This window comes from Lemur catta, chromosome 18 (assembly GCF_020740605.2).
Source record: "Lemur catta isolate mLemCat1 chromosome 18, mLemCat1.pri, whole genome shotgun sequence".
Taxonomy (NCBI): domain Eukaryota; kingdom Metazoa; phylum Chordata; class Mammalia; order Primates; family Lemuridae; genus Lemur; species Lemur catta.
This window is the reverse complement of record NC_059145.1, coordinates 44,897,280-44,913,074: the sequence shown is the minus strand read 5'-3', so window position 1 is coordinate 44,913,074 and position 15,795 is coordinate 44,897,280. Positions and strand designations below refer to the sequence as shown.

Below are 15,795 nucleotides of genomic sequence, written 5' to 3'. Positions count from 1 at the left end.
AGGGAAGAGGCCATGTGGGTATGTGGAAGAACCTTCCAGAAAGAGGGCACAGCACATACAAAGGCCTGGAGGTACAAGCATGCTTGGTGCGTCTGAGAAACAGCAAGTGCATCAGGACTGGGGTGAGCAAGAAGAAAAGGGGCAGGGGAAGAGGGGGGTGGGCAGGTGGTGGAGGCCAGAAGGCACGAGCCTCGTAGATAAGGCAGCGGCGTGGCGTGCACTGAGATGAACAGCCACCTGGGGGTCTTCGTGCCATGACCCAACTCAGGTTGTAAGCGCCCCCCAGTGCTGTGCTGGGAATGGATGGTGGGGTGGGGCTGGGGGGCAATGGGGAAGTGGGGAGACTAGTTCCAGGTGGTTCCGGTAATCCACATGTGGGGTGTCAGGTCAGGACAGGGCCACCCAGATTCTTGACCTATGTCCAGAGTAGAGCCAGCAGAACGTGCGGGTGATGGGGGTGGCGGGAGAGAGGGGAGGCGAAGGTGACTTGTTCCCTCAGTCCCTTCAGGCCTCTGCTCAGAGGCCACCCTCCCGGAGAGGCGCGCCGTGCACGAGGTCTGGCGTGAGAAACCCGAAGCTGCACCCCCGAGGCGGGCTGGAGCGAAGGGGCGGCAGGCCTGGGGCCGTGACAAGCATGGTGCGGAGCAGGTGGCTGACTCTGCCAGACTCCAGCTCGGGGGCCCGGGTGCACTGAAGGGACGAGGCCAGAGGCCCAGGCGTAAGGATGACAGGAAAAGGAGGGACTGGCCGAGCTCCCGCAGGGAGCAAACGCAGTCGGAGGGGAGATGTGTCCCGGGCCCCGTCCCCAGGCACCGCAGCATTTAGAGAGAGCCACGGCGACAGGAGGAACGGCCGGGAGTCAGGAGGAGAGGTCAGAGGGCGCGAGTCCTGGAAACCAAGGGAAGCGCGCTCCTGAAGAGGAGTCACCGCCGTGCCAAAGGCCAAGCAAGCCACGGACTGAGCTGGTCTCCGGGGCGAGAGCTGCGGGGAAGGAAGGCCGGCTAGCTGGGGACTGCGAGTCTAGACAACTGTCCCAAGGGCTTCTGCTGGGGACAGGGCAGAGACACGGGCAGAGTCGTACAGGAACGTGGATCAAGAGAGCTTATGATTTTCTGTTTGAAAGATGGGTGGTATGTCGGTATACCGTATTCTGATGGGAAAGATCCGGGAAGGGGCACTTTGAAGGTGCCGGAGAGGGACGGGGGCGGGGGGGAGATGCTATGGGACACCCTTGAGCAAGAGGGCTCGGGCGGGTCTGGCGCGGAGCCTGCGGCTGGGCAGCTCCTCTGCGGGCAGGAGGCAGCAGCCCGCATGGCACAAGTGCAGGCAGGTGGCAGAAGCCGTGCAGCGCAGGGAGCCCGAGGCGTTCTCTCCTGGCCTGTTTTCTTAGTGACACATGAAGAAAGATCATCAGCCAAGAGATAAAATTATGAGTTTGGATATCTTTAAAAGATTTTTTTTTTTTTTTTTTGAGACAGAGTCCTGCTCTGTCACCCTGGTAGAGTGCAGTGGCGTCATCATAGCTCACTGAAACCTCAAACTCCTGAGCTCAAGCGATCCTCCCGCCTCAGCCTCCCGAGTAGCTGGGACTACAGGCACATGCCACCATGCCCGGCTGATTTTTTCTATTTTTTGTAGAGACGGGGGTCTCATTCTTGCTCAGGCTGGTCTCGAACTCCTGAACTCAAGTGGTTCTCTTGCCTCAGCCTTCCAAGAGTGCCAGGATTACAAGCATGAGCCACGACACCTGGCCTCAAAGATTTTTAAACAGAAAATTATAAACTTAGATTTGATTGAGAGAAAACTCCAATGTGATGAGTTAAAACTCAGGAAAAAATACATAAAATTAGCAAAAGTACTAATTCCTTACCCTCTTGTTTGCAAAGTACTCTTGGACACACTCATCTTTTCCTGGGATCAGGCCTGACAGTGGGCCATTCCTTTTTTTTTTTTTTTTTTGAGACAGAGTCTCGCTCTGTTGCCCGGGCTAGAGTGAGTGCCGTGGCGTCAGCCTAGCTCACAGCAACCTCAAACTCCTGGGCTTAAGCGATCCTCCTGCCTCAGTTTCCCGGGTAGCTGGGACTACAGGCATGCGCCACCATGCCCGGCTAAAAGGCCATTCCTTGTTAAGCAGGTGGCTAAATCCAGAATTTCTTGGACATACAAATGTAAAACTATTTAGAAGCTTGGAAACCATACTGTGAAAATATATCATTATTTGGAGATTATTTTATAAGTTTTTATATACCTAATTAACTAGAAGATTTTTTTAAGCAGCACTTTATTGAGTGGTGGCTACATAAGTCTCTATTTTTTGTTCTCCACATTTTTGTGTGAGTGTGAAATATCTATAATAATAAAATGTAGCATCTTATTCAAATTTTGATATAACAAATTTGTATTAAATGCAAGTTTCTGCCATAAAATCTTTAAAGACAGGCTCTAGCATTTTGGTATTATTTCTAGAGAAGGTGGCTATTTTTGTATTTATATTATTATGAAGTAAGAGCTTCAACCTGCTTATAAAACAAGATAATTGAATAAGCCTATATTTCATGTTTTACTCACGCGGGTCACTGTACTTTCAGAAAGGAGTTCTAAACAGTCAAACAAAGAATCATTTGTGTTGAAAAAATTTTGCTGATAAGCATATCTTACTGCATTCTGGTTTTCTGAGAGTGGCATTGGTCAGACACCTTGATTAACCAGAACAGCCTACTTTTTGGTCATGTCAGACAGCAGAGGGTTAACCATAATAAGATGGCTGAGTCTAGCAAATTCCTTTCAGGCAGGAAAGCCTACAGGCACAGACCTGTGGCTTAAAGAGCATGAGGAATGCAACCCTTCCAGAGTGCTATTGTCTAAGGTACACAGACAGTTCCTAGGTATGACAGTGCTAAGTTGTTTTAGGATTTTTTTTGAGAAAAGACAATTTTAATAGAAAAGGTAGCATTCAAATTTATGGTTGAATTAGAGATTGACATATTCAAGCTATTGATAAGCAGAGATCATTAAGAGCATTCAAATCAATGGAGAAACAAATTGTGCCATATGCATACATTGGAATACTACCTAGCCTCAGAAAGGAATGAAATTCTGATGCATCCTACAAGGATGAACCCTGAAGACATCATACTAAGTGAATTAAGCCAGACACAAAAGGACAAATACTGTATGAATCCACTAATATGAGGGACCTGGAATTGTCAGACAATTCACAGAGACGGAAAGTAGAATGGTGGCTGCCAGAGATTGGGGTGAGGAGGAATGGGGAGTTATTATTTAGTCAGTACAGACCTTTAGCTTGAGAAGGTGAAAAAGTTCTGGAGATGGATAGTGGTGCTGGTTGCACTGCAATGAGAATGTACTTAATTCTACTGAATTGTACATTTAAAAATGGTTAAAGTGGTAAATTTTATGTTATGTATATTTTACCACAATTAAAAAATTCTATAAAATAAAAAAAAGAACATGCAAATCAGCAACACATTTCTAAAAATAAGTCCCTGAAGGATTTTGCCAATTCTTTCTTATTTGGGATAAATGTGATATTATACAATTATCACTATTCGACAGTTAAAAATGTTAAGTTAAAAAATATCTGGGTTCAAATTCTAGCTCCACCACTGACTCATCTGGCCTCCTATGCCTCAGTTTCCTCAACTGTAAAATGGGGGTGAAAATACCTCCCCTAGTAGGGTTATTCTAATATTATCCACATCAGTGCCTCAGGTCAGGGGCCAGCCCAGAGACAGTACTCAATATATGCTGGATTTTACATCATTATTAAGGCAACGGGCAAAACAGTAACTTTAAAGAAAATCATTTCCCAGTCTACAGAGCCATCCGATTAAGAGTTGATGACAGTAAGTAGAACATCCCTGGCAGAAGCACTTAGCAGCAGAGAACATTCCAGCTTCACAACGGCTCAGAGGCTCATGATCCAGGCACCAAGAAAGCACAGCCCCGATCCGGCTGTACTGTTCCTGGAAAGTTTCTGTGCGGTGACACGGTCTCCAGCACCATTCGCTGCAGCTGAGGCACTGCCACGCAGCCTGGCTGTTCCCCAGCCTTTGTGGTGGTAATGGCGGCAGCAGGCCTGCACAGGACTTGGCAGTGGACTCTCTGAGCCACACTGCCTGTCCCCAGGATGCCCCAGGGCCACTGAAGAAACAATACCAGAGGCTCTAGCTCTCAGTGGCCATGCAATTAAGCCTAACAAGGCACAAGGAAATCCCTGGGGGGCACACAGAGATGCCCACAGTAATTGGCAACAGGCCTCTGGTTCCCTGGGGGCTAAGGATTATGTGTTGGCAGCAGGGAAGGGCCAGGGAAGGGTCAAGACTTTGAGGGAGGCCAGATGGGATCACCTATCTTCTTGCATAAGTCATGAGCAGCTCTGTTGACTGCTCTGTGCTCTTGTGAGCCAGACACAGCAAAGTTGATCCCTGGTTTGGGGAAAGAGGAACAGAGGCCTCTGTGCTGGGAAGCTGCTGCTGGCCCAGGATTGCTTCCTCTCTGTGGCTCCAGGAAAGCTAACTTCAGAGCTCTGGTTCTTGCAGAGGCAAGCAATAAAAATATGTGCATGATGCAGGGTGCCTTCTAGTTTACCCATCACTGAACCCCTCAGCAGACAGGAAGGGTGTGTGTGCTCAAACAGAACAGGGCCGTTACTGATGAAATAAGGATGAAAGCCAGTAATCGGGTAGGGATGTGTGCCTGGGTCCTGCACATTTATTAAGACAACTGCCATTTCCAAAGTATGTATCTTGTGCATGTATGTGTGTTTGTCTTTTACTGATGGCTTGCTTTGACAGACTCTTTGCATAATTATCTCCTGTAATCATCATACAAGGGCCCTAGCAGATAAATCGGCACTCAGCTTCCACACTGAAGTGCCGAGCCCAAGGACACATAGCAGGTAAGGGGCAGAGTGAAGATTTGAACCCCACGCCCAAGTCTCTTCTCTTAATCCAGTCACTGGTGATTGTGGAGAAGGGTTCACTCAATAACTCCCCACCCCCATTTCCTGGCCTTTGTCCCTGAAATGATTGATCAGCAGCAACACTGGCCCGCCTGCCCTCCACCAGGCCCTGCGCTGGACCCTGTGCGCATTACTGCGTTATTAATGCATCAGTAGGTGGATGTTACCATTTTATCAGATAGGAAATCTCTTGTACTTTTTTGGCTAGCCTGTTTCACAGGTTCATTAAATCAATATTCTCATCCTGATATTTCTCTTCTAGTGCTATTCAAAGTCTCCCCACTTGTGAATTCTTCACTAGATAAACTAGACTCCAGAGACAGAAGACCATAAACAGACACGTCAATTTGGAATATAATTATCATTTTCAAACAAAAGAAACCTTAAAATAAGAAATAAAAGACTTTTTAAATTAGATGTTAGCAGCCTTCTAGAAATAAATGGACAAACAAATGAGCTTTCCAGTCCTCTTTCTAGCAAACATAATTTAAAGTATATGGAACTGGCTAAAGACAGACTGGGTTCTGCAAAGGGAATCTCCCAGACTCAAATCTTTTTCATGGCCTCAATAACAACCCATTCTGGATTCTCAGGAGCAGCCTCTACAGCAGCATTTCTTAAAGGATATGCACATATCCTGGGGGCCTCGTTAAAATGCAGATTCTGATTCAGCAGGCATGGGGTAGGGTCTGAGATTCCTCATTTCAAATAAGCTCCCAAGTAATGATGCAATGCAGGTCTGGGACCATATTTTGGGTCAAAAAGGGGTAGAGGTCCTGTTATCTTCATCACACTGTCAAATTCTGCCAGAGATGGCAGTATTTCAGCATTTTTCCTACACATGGGATTCAGAATCCAGAAGTTCTTTTTGCTGGATAATCTCATCATATAGTTTGGAAAAATCCAGCTGTCCTACTAGGGCATGCCATGAATGAGTGTTTCTTCACATCACAGTGAACAGTAACATTTGCCTCATTTAAGAGAAAGAAGAAGAGAATAGACAAAATTTGACAATATGCGGCAGCCTTCATGATCCTGAGGTTCCATGAAAGCTGGATGAAGCAAATTTGGAATACCTTCAAATAACCAGCAGATAGTTTTCTTATCCTAATGTTTTTCCATCATACGGGCAGAAAGTAATATGTATTTAAGAAATAAGACAACTAAATTTTCTAGTGTAGCCAGAAATTTAACATAGGAATAAAAATGATGATGAGGATGTTAAGGTACATGCCAAGCACTTTGCTTACACTATCTCATTTAATCCTCACAGCAAACTTATGTAGAAATATCATTATGTCCAGTTTTTAGATTACTAAACTGAGACTCAGTGAAGATACCTTCCCTGCCCAATTGTTTACCAAATAAAGAAGTGAGACTTGAACCCAGGGCTGCCTAACCCCCAGGCCCTATTCTTGACCATTATGCTAAATGAACTCTTTCACTGCAAACACAGAACAAGTACCTTGTAAAGTTAAATTTTCATCTACCTCAATGTAAAAACAATTATGTACTTAGGCCATATCCAATGAACTAAACGCTTTTAAAAAAAGAAAATTAGGATCACTGATTTTCTTGATTAAAGATATAAATCAAGTTGGTTAAAATCAAATACTTCATAGTGCAAAGTGAATTGTTCAGAAACCATTTGGATAGATTCACTGTTTATCTCAACAAAGGGTGATCTGTTAACCACATATACTGAAAGGCTTCACAGGTTCAATCATCCAATCCAGAGAAGATGGGACAGTCTCACAAACCAGGCTAACAATGGCACAAGTGCAGGGGCTGGAGATGTTCTCAAGGCAAATAGCATGCAGCATTCTGGTTGCTCAGGCTCCCCATAGCAGAGAGACCTCGGCGACAAAAGGAATCCCAGTCACAGGGCTTCATTGCCCCACTCTAGGTGCAATTCCTTTCTCTCTACGCCAGGAGGGTATTCAATTTTGGTGACTCACCAGACCTGTGGTGCTAACATACTGTTCCCATGAAGAGCTGCTGGATTTCTTGGATCCACCTGCCACAATTCCTAACGATTTTCTCACTCTGTGTTCAGAAAGAACTCTTCAAGTTGTTTTTATAAACAATTCACTTGGCTTTTGTCAGAGTTTATTCTGTTATTCAATCCCTGAACTGGATTTTAAAATTTGAAAGTCATGTTTTATTTTATGGACGTAATAATCTTTCAAGTCTTTGTGAGGATACTAATTAGAATGTTTTTAAAGACCTGTTTTCTTACATTATCTCTATTTTTCCTATGGCTGTTGGCTTTTCTGGTTCAGCTATGGCCACTCTTTGGCTATGCACCTTCCTCAAATATCCAGTGATCCTTCCTTGTCTGTTCATATTCATAAATGAAGATATATGCAGCAGCCTGATGAGCTACCTCAGTAATTTTTAAGATCTTGCTTTAATTTCCTTGGGGATCTCCTCCTAAGTGGATGCTGCTGAGAGCTATAGCAGTCTTGCCCGGGAGTTAGTGAGAAATGAATAAAGACTTCAGTTGGGGGAAGGAACAGGGAAGGAAGGTTAGGAATCCCCTTGAGTGGAGGGCCGTGGCTCTGAGGGGCCAGGCAGCCCAGTCTGGAATTCAGTTACTCTTGTGCCCACCCACAGGGCACCCAGGAGAAGATCCTGTGGTGAGCCTGTGCTCTCCGCCTGAACCCCTGCTGCCCCCGAGCCTGGGATGCTTCCAGAGCTTCTCCCTGTGCCTGCTTCCTGTCTGTCTGTGGTGCTCTGTGCTCTCCCACATTCTGAAAACTCTTTCTGTCAAACCAACTCCGTCTTCCAGAAATTTCTCAAATTAGGCATCTATTATTGATAACCTGCTCTGTTTTCAGTGAGATTGTGCATTTTTATTTATTTTCATTACTTACTTTGATCATTTCAATAGAATTTGGGGAGGCAAGCAAGGTAAACACATGAACTCTTCATTATGATTTAAAATCTGAATTCATTGACAAATATATGTTAATATATGTATATATGTGTTTGTATGCATATATGTATACATGTATATGTGTGTTTGTAGGCATATGTGTTTTTGTATGCATACTGTGTTGATTAGAAAGAAATAAACCAAAATATTAACCATGATAATCTAAGAGTTATAAGTTTAAGGATAACACTATTTTCTCCTTTTTATTCAGATATTTTGTAAGTTATCTACCATGACTATATATTCCTTTTTTGTTACATTGTGATTTTTTAAATAACAAATTCACATACCATGAAATTCACCATTTTAAAGTGTACAATGCAGTGGTTTTTTAGTATACTCAGAGTTGTGCAACCACCACCTCAATCAACTTTAGAACACATCAACCCCAAATAAAACTCATACTCATTGGCAGTCACATCCCATTCCTAGCAACCACAATCTTTCTGCAGCTTTATAAATTCTGTGGATCACTAATCCATGTATTCATCTATTCTAGATATTTCATATAAATGGGATCAAACAGCATGTGGTGTTTAGTGTCTGACCTCCTTAATTAGCATAATGCTTCCAAGGTCTACCCATGTTGTAGCAGGTATGAGTACTTCATTCTTTTTTATAGCTAAATAATATTCTATTACAAGGATATGTCACATTTTTCTTATTCATTCATCAGTTGAATGACATTTGGGTTGTCTCTACTTTTTGTCTATTACGAACAATGCTGATATGAACTTCATGTACAAGTTACATATTACTTTTGAAATTTAAAAATACTACTTTAAAAGTTACACAAATATTTTTTCAAAAATAGTCTGTAAGTCAAAACTTTCAATAATTTAGACTGGCTTTGCTCCTATTAAAGGATATGGTTTTATTATACTCCTAATACCTGTCTAATACTTGCAAATACCTGGATGGAATAAGCAGACATTCTTGCACTAACTGGTGGTCAACTAATAAATCCAATTTTCTCTTCAACATGGTGAAAGTACACAGATGTACGTTAACAATTGCTATGGCATTTGTAAACATTACTTCAGAACAGTAGGCCTTCCTTTTAAGAATATCATCTCAGAATATACTCCATTCTGTCACATGCAACATTCAGAAAACAATACTTTGTGCACTAAATTAAAACCTGCCCAGGCCGTGAAAAGAGGGGAAAAAAAAAATCTATTTTGCTGCCCACTCATAGAGTGCAACCTTTAGAAAGGGATTATTTCCATTACATTTTCATCAGAGACTAGCAAAGAAAAGTATATCATGTTATTACAGAGCCTGGAAATGTAATGACTTCCAGGTTGCTAAGCAACACCACAACGTTAAAGGCCCCGGTATCTGTGATCTCTAGAGACACTCTCAAATTTCATTAAAACCTGCTCGTAACCATTACACAAAAGATCCATGTGGAGTTTATAAACAGGCTTAGTTTCTCCACATTACAATGAAGGAATAAAAAAAGGCAAGTAGCATCAAAACTTCTGTGAAACTTAAAACCAAATATTTTGGAGATCCAATTAATGAAATCTATAATGTTTCTAGAGATGTTTCAAAGAAAGAAAGTATTATCATTTTATAGTAAATAAAAGTGCTTATTATCCTGAAAAAATTATGCTGTATGGAACTTTGAGACTTTCTCCGAAGAAAGGATAAACATGTTCTGTGTATAAATCAGAGAGGGAGGCAAGGATTACTTGAAAAGAGAGCCCCAGTCATTACTTGCTTCAAGGAGGGTCATGATAGCAGCATGCTTTCAACTGAAATAGGAAATCAAGATGCCGCGGGAAATAATTCTCAGGAATACTTTCCAAACATTTCCTTTAGCAATGGTGTTGGAAAAGGCTAATCCCTGAAACAAAAAAGGTTATGACAGGCATCAACAACAATTTCATGAATATCACTGGGATACTGGTCTAGTATGTTTGGCTCAATTGCCTACAATGCCAATGAGACTTGAACTCTCTATGACACATCTATGGGCCACCTACCTTTTCCCAGACATTTCCTAAATGTTCTAAGCAGAAACAGTGGAAGGAGATTATGTGGTTAGCTCAGCCTTACTCATTACCTCTACATGCCAAAATATTTTTTTTTAAGTCACAGTAAATGCCTATTGACACAGATCAAAAGGGTCATTTATTGTGATGCTTGATTTTAAAGGCAAATTCTTGAACAGAAGCCATGCCTGCATGCGGGATCATAGGCTCACTATGCTAAACCGGTAGTTACGGAGTGGCAAAGGATCCTCATTACCTAAATATTTATTTTCAACACTCAAGCCACCAGGAACTCTGACTGACTTGGAAAGCACAAGTCCTTGGGGCCCCAAGCAAGTTCACTGATCAACTGATGGGTGATTGGCCCTCATATGTTCAAACACAAATATGAAGAAAAAAATCAAATCTTGCAAAAGATGTGGGATTTCAAGAAATCAGTGCCAGTAATGGTGAAAGAACCACACCCAAAGGGTCTGACAGAGTAAGAGTCTGACAGATAAACCCAAGACTGGATGATTAACAGCTGAAGAAGAGAAAATCTCTTCAAAGGTGAAGACAGGGCAGGCAATTAAAAAAGGAATACTTAATTTTAATAGCAATGGAAAATTGACAAAGATCTTAAATATTTGCAAAATAGACTCAGTTTTATGATGGTGCAGAGAAGGTTAAATATGAAAGATGTTACAATGTGTCATCACTCAATCTTGATAATGTGAAAGATAATATGCAAAAAAATCTAGAATCATTGGCAGAGCCCCAAGTGATGGAGGAAAAGAATCCATTTACAGGCCCTCCAGAACCACTCAGTTCTTTGGCTTTTCCTCCAATGATCTTGTCCTCCTCTGCACCTCAAACACTCACGCCTGTGGCTTTATCCTAGACCTGGTCACCACCATTAAATCGCGACCCTCCAGGATCCACATTCAAGCACCCACATTCTGATTACCACCCCCCCCATCATTCCTCGTTCTAGTTCAGACCTCTCTCACTTGGAATTCCAGGCCAACTTGATGTTCCCAGTTGGAGGTCTTGACAGGTGTCGAAAATGTAACATGCTAAAAACTGAGCTCCAGATTTCCTCTCTCACCCCAAATCAGCTCCTCCTGCAGTTTTAGGCATCTTAGTGTTGGCTTAGGCCAAAATTGGAATAATCTTTGACTATTCTCTTTGTTTCACAGTCTCTATCCAACCTGTCAGCAAATTCTATTGGCTCTACTTTCAAGATATATCCAAAATATGACCACTTTTTACCCTCTCCAAGCCACGATCAGGACTCTCCTGGATGCAGGAGTCTCCCAACACACATCTCTCATCCCTCGCCCTCTCCAGTGACCATTCTCAATGCAGCAAGCAGATCATCTCACTCTTCTGCTCAAAACCCTCCAAAGGCTCCTATCTCACTTGGGATTAAAGGCTGGTCTTTACAAGGGCTACAGGACCTCCGTAACTTCTTCCCTCCACTACACCTCTCCTTGTTGTCTCTCCTCCATCCTATGTGTTTCCTAGCCTACCTTAATGTGCTCAGAACACTTACATTAGACTATAGTTGGACAAAATCATCTAAAACAAAGCCTATTTCACAACAAAGTGCTGAATATCTCATGTAATTTTTTGAATACTGTATACAAAGTGAAAAATAGAATGGTTGTACGGGTACTTGAAGTATAGCTTCTACTGAAAGAGTATCACTTTCATGCCATCTTAAAGTTGAGAAATCGTAAGTTGACCATGGTAGGTTGGGAACTGCCTGTACTCAATTTAAGTAAAACTGAGCTTCAGGATAAGCAAGTTCAAGGTCACAACTGAGCTGATTGGTGCCCTCCGAATCTCTGTGTGTTTTATACAACTTGAATCCAACATTGACTGACCCAGGGGTAAATTAGGAAGCTTTTAGAAGACTTCAAGCCATTTATCACAGATGGCTAGCCTGCAAACATTACAGACATTCTTGAACAGCTAAATTAGAGACATCAACGGGTTAGTGTGACTTACAGAGATACTCTCTAGGAGACAGTAGAAAACATTATATTTTGACTTTTGGGACTACTATCTAGGCTGTTTTTTTGTTAAGCAAACAAACAGTTGATATAATCTCAACCCAGAACATTTTTGCATCTTACTTTCCAAACACCACACAAGAAAGCTCTATAGTTCCTTGGAGGAATGGCTGATTCCAGGGCTGGAGCAATCATACAAGATGAGCCTGGAATATCATGTTGGAAAGTGCTCCCCTAAAAGGATGGGGGCATGTCAAAAGACACACATACATCCAGAAGTGTCTCCTGGCCAAATCCAGGACAGGAGTGGATTATAACTCACTGAATAAAAGAAAAATTCATGAGTCAATTCTAATAATAATAAGTATGGCGCAGAAAATGTGGAATAACTCAAATTTCCATCAACGGATAAATCGGTGTTTTAAAAAATGTGGTATATACATATAATAGAATATTATTCAGCCTTAAAAAGGAAGGAGATTGTGACATATGCTACAACATGGATGAAGCTGAAGCTTGAGGACATTATGCTAAGTGAAATAAGCCAGACACAAAAGGACAAATATTGTACGATTCCACTTAAATGAGGTACTTCGAGTAGTCAAATTCATAGGCACAGAAAGCAGAATGGTGGTTGCCAGAGGCTGGGGGAGAGGCATGGGAAGTTATTGTTTAATGGGCACAGAGTTGCAGTTGGGAGGATGAAGAAGTTGTGGAAATGAATGGTAGTGATGGTTGTACAACAATGTGAATGTATTTAATGTCACTGAAGTGTACACTTAAAAATGGTTAAAACAGTAAATTTTATGTTATGTATATTTTACCACAATAAAAAAAAAAGGATGAGCATCACCAGGATCTACTTCTGTTTTCACATACACAGATAAAAGTCACTTGGATTCAACTGTCTTCCACAAATAAAATCTATGTGGCCCTATGTGGCAGGTCAGACACCACACAGAAATCATTTTAAACAGTAACATAAAATAAAAGATGGTGGGATCTGGCTATTTTAATCAAGTTGGGGTCTAAATTTGCTTCCTGCATGATTGATTTGATCAGTGCAAATACTGCAATTTATTTCCAAAGACAGATCCACAATATATTACCTGCAATCTACCTTGCCTTCCGAAATCTAGAAAGCTCTGAAAATCAAAATTTGCCCCATAAGTTTTTGGTTCTGAAACATATCTGGTAGCAAAACTTGACCTGAACCCACATGAGCCCATGTTTAGTCTTTATTTAACCCCACTTGGTGTGATCATTCATATATTTTGCTGCAGAAATATTACTGTACTTAACACTGGCACTATCTCCTCTGGGCATCATATGATATTAGGTATAATAAGCTTTATGCCAAAAAGATCTAAAACTCTAAATTTCAAAAAAAAAAAAATCTGGTCCTGTGTTTCAAAGAAGAGACTATAGATCTCTACAAATTTAACTGTATCAGATTAATATTTCCCAAGCTTTTGTCATTCTCTATCAAATTCATAGTTTTGCCATATCTACATATCACCTGTATTGCTATATTCTCTAGTACTTGCCTTTAGACTATCTTTTTTCTTTAAATAAAATAATTTTTAAGGAAATACCTTATCTCCACTGTAAAAGATGAGAGTCTGAGAGGCCTGTTAAAAAGGGAGATTCTGAAGGATTAGAGAGGTATTAAAGGCACAGCTGTACCAAACTGAGACTTTTGCCTTGAACAATCAGAAAAATCAAAATAAAACTGGAAAGGAAAAGCTTCCTTATTACATGATTTAATGTCATCTCTAAGATCTACTGTACTCAAAAGTATTTACTCTATACTTTGGGAAACTGGCCTAGACCGTGTCATCATCCTGTCACTCAGGTAATCAAAGACTATGCTGAGACAGTAAGTCTTGTTTGGGGGGAGGGGGACATGGCTGTACAAAAGCATAATATAGCAGTAGGGATGATCAATCTCTTTGTCTCCCTCCTTCTAGTTACTTCTGTCACCCATCACTTGTCAAGTAGATTCCACTGGGTCACTCGCTGCAGCTGTCTACTTATCAAATGGGCACAAAGTCATTTTGAGTATAACTCTCTGGAGCATCCAGTTGCCAAAGGACCCCTCAGAATAATAGGATTTAGAAGTGAGTACAGACTGACAAACCAGAAGATGACAGACTAACAGGACCTCCATCCTTGATTAACTTCAGCACTAGTTACTGTAAATAATGGCCTTCAAAATCAGCAGAATAGGATTTACTAGAGACAGAAAATAAGTCAGTCTTCAAAAGTACTTTCAAATTGATATCATCTATACATATTTTTAAAAAATAAAATAAATGGGGCAGAAGGGAAAGTTTTTCCCCATGGTAGAATGCTAGGAGTTATTTAATAGAAATATCCATTTTGTAATTATTACAAAATTAAAATAATAACTACACATTGATTAAACCAAGTGATCAAAACTAATACCACCAGGAACAGGCAAACACCCATCATGAGCACTTGGATGTGAGGGATTGAGAAGGACCAATGTCACTTACGGAGTATTCATGAATCTAGGCATGAGCAAACATCAGACAGACCCAAGTTGAAGGAGGCGCTACAAAATACTCAGCCTATGTTCTTCAAAAATGTAGTGACAGATAGAGAAAGACTGCAAGACTATTCCAGATTAAAGACTCATGTCTACTAAAATACGTACTCCTAGACTGTATCCTATACTAGAAAAAAGGTTATAAAAGTTATTGGTTCAGCTGACCAAATTGGAATATGGATGGCAGATTAGTAAAAGAATTGCATCAATGTTAAATTTCCTGATTTTGTTCACTATATTTAAGTAATAGAATATTTTCTTTTTTTTTAGGAAATACATACTTACGTATTAAGACATGTAGACACACAATGTCTCTAACTTTCTCTCAAACAGTTCAGAAAAAATATATGCATATGCAGATAAGATATAATACCATAAATGCTAAAAATAGGTGACTATGGAGAAAGGTAACTGAGAGTTCTTTTACTACTCTTACAACTTTTCTGGAAATCTGAAATTAGGTCCAAGAAATGACTACTCACTGTCCATGTAGCTGCCACTGAAGTCACCCATGGTTACCCCAAGTTTCTGTGTGAACTCACCATTCTTCTGAGAATCCTCAACAGAAGTTTCTGCTCCTTTGGGTCCTCCTTGGATACCAGCAAATCGGCAAAAGTTTCCACATTTTCAGGAGACAGGCTGTCTGGGTTTTCCCCTCCATATAGCTGAACCAGTATAGACAGACACTTGGATGAAACATCAAAAATTTCAGGATCCTCACTAGGAAGCTGAAAATTAACAAACAGGACTACTTAAATTCCACCGAAGATGGTATTTAGTATTCCTCAAGAAATACAGTAAAATTTGGCTTAATGATGGGAGCATCAGCCTGAGTACAAAGTCTGACTATTTTTTAAATGCATCTTTTTCAGAGTGTATACAGTAGCTCAAACAAGGCTAACAGCACAAAATCAGAAGGTCCTGCAGTCCTTTCTTTCTTTTTTAAAAAACTTTTATGCTATTTTTAATTGACACATAATAGATGTACATAGTTATGGGGTAGAATGTGATGTTTCAATACATATATACAATGAATATATGTGTAAATGAATTACACATGTGTAAATGAATTAGGATAATTAGCATATCCATCACCTCATACATTTATCATTTCTTTTTGGTGAGAACATTAAAAATTCTATCTTCTAGCTATTTTGAAATATGCAATATATTATTATTAAATATATTCACCCTACTGTGCAATGCAACACTAGAACTCATTCCTCCTATCTAACTGTAACTTTGTACCCATTGACCAACCTCTCCTCATTACCTCCATCCCCTCTTCCCCTTTCCAGCCTCTG

At 41.0% G+C, this 15,795-nt stretch overlaps 1 protein-coding gene across 3 annotated transcripts in view; it reads right to left on the bottom strand.

Moving 5' to 3' along the window:
* Window positions 1–15,795, bottom strand: part of ULK4 (unc-51 like kinase 4) — a 497,440-nt gene that overhangs the window by 93,958 nt on the left and 387,687 nt on the right. For all 3 annotated transcript variants that reach the window (XM_045530713.1, XM_045530712.1, XM_045530711.1), the window contains one exon: window positions 15,034–15,219. In XM_045530713.1, coding sequence (XP_045386669.1) covers window positions 15,034–15,219 — 186 coding nt within the window. The remainder of the gene's footprint in view (window positions 1–15,033; window positions 15,220–15,795) is intronic.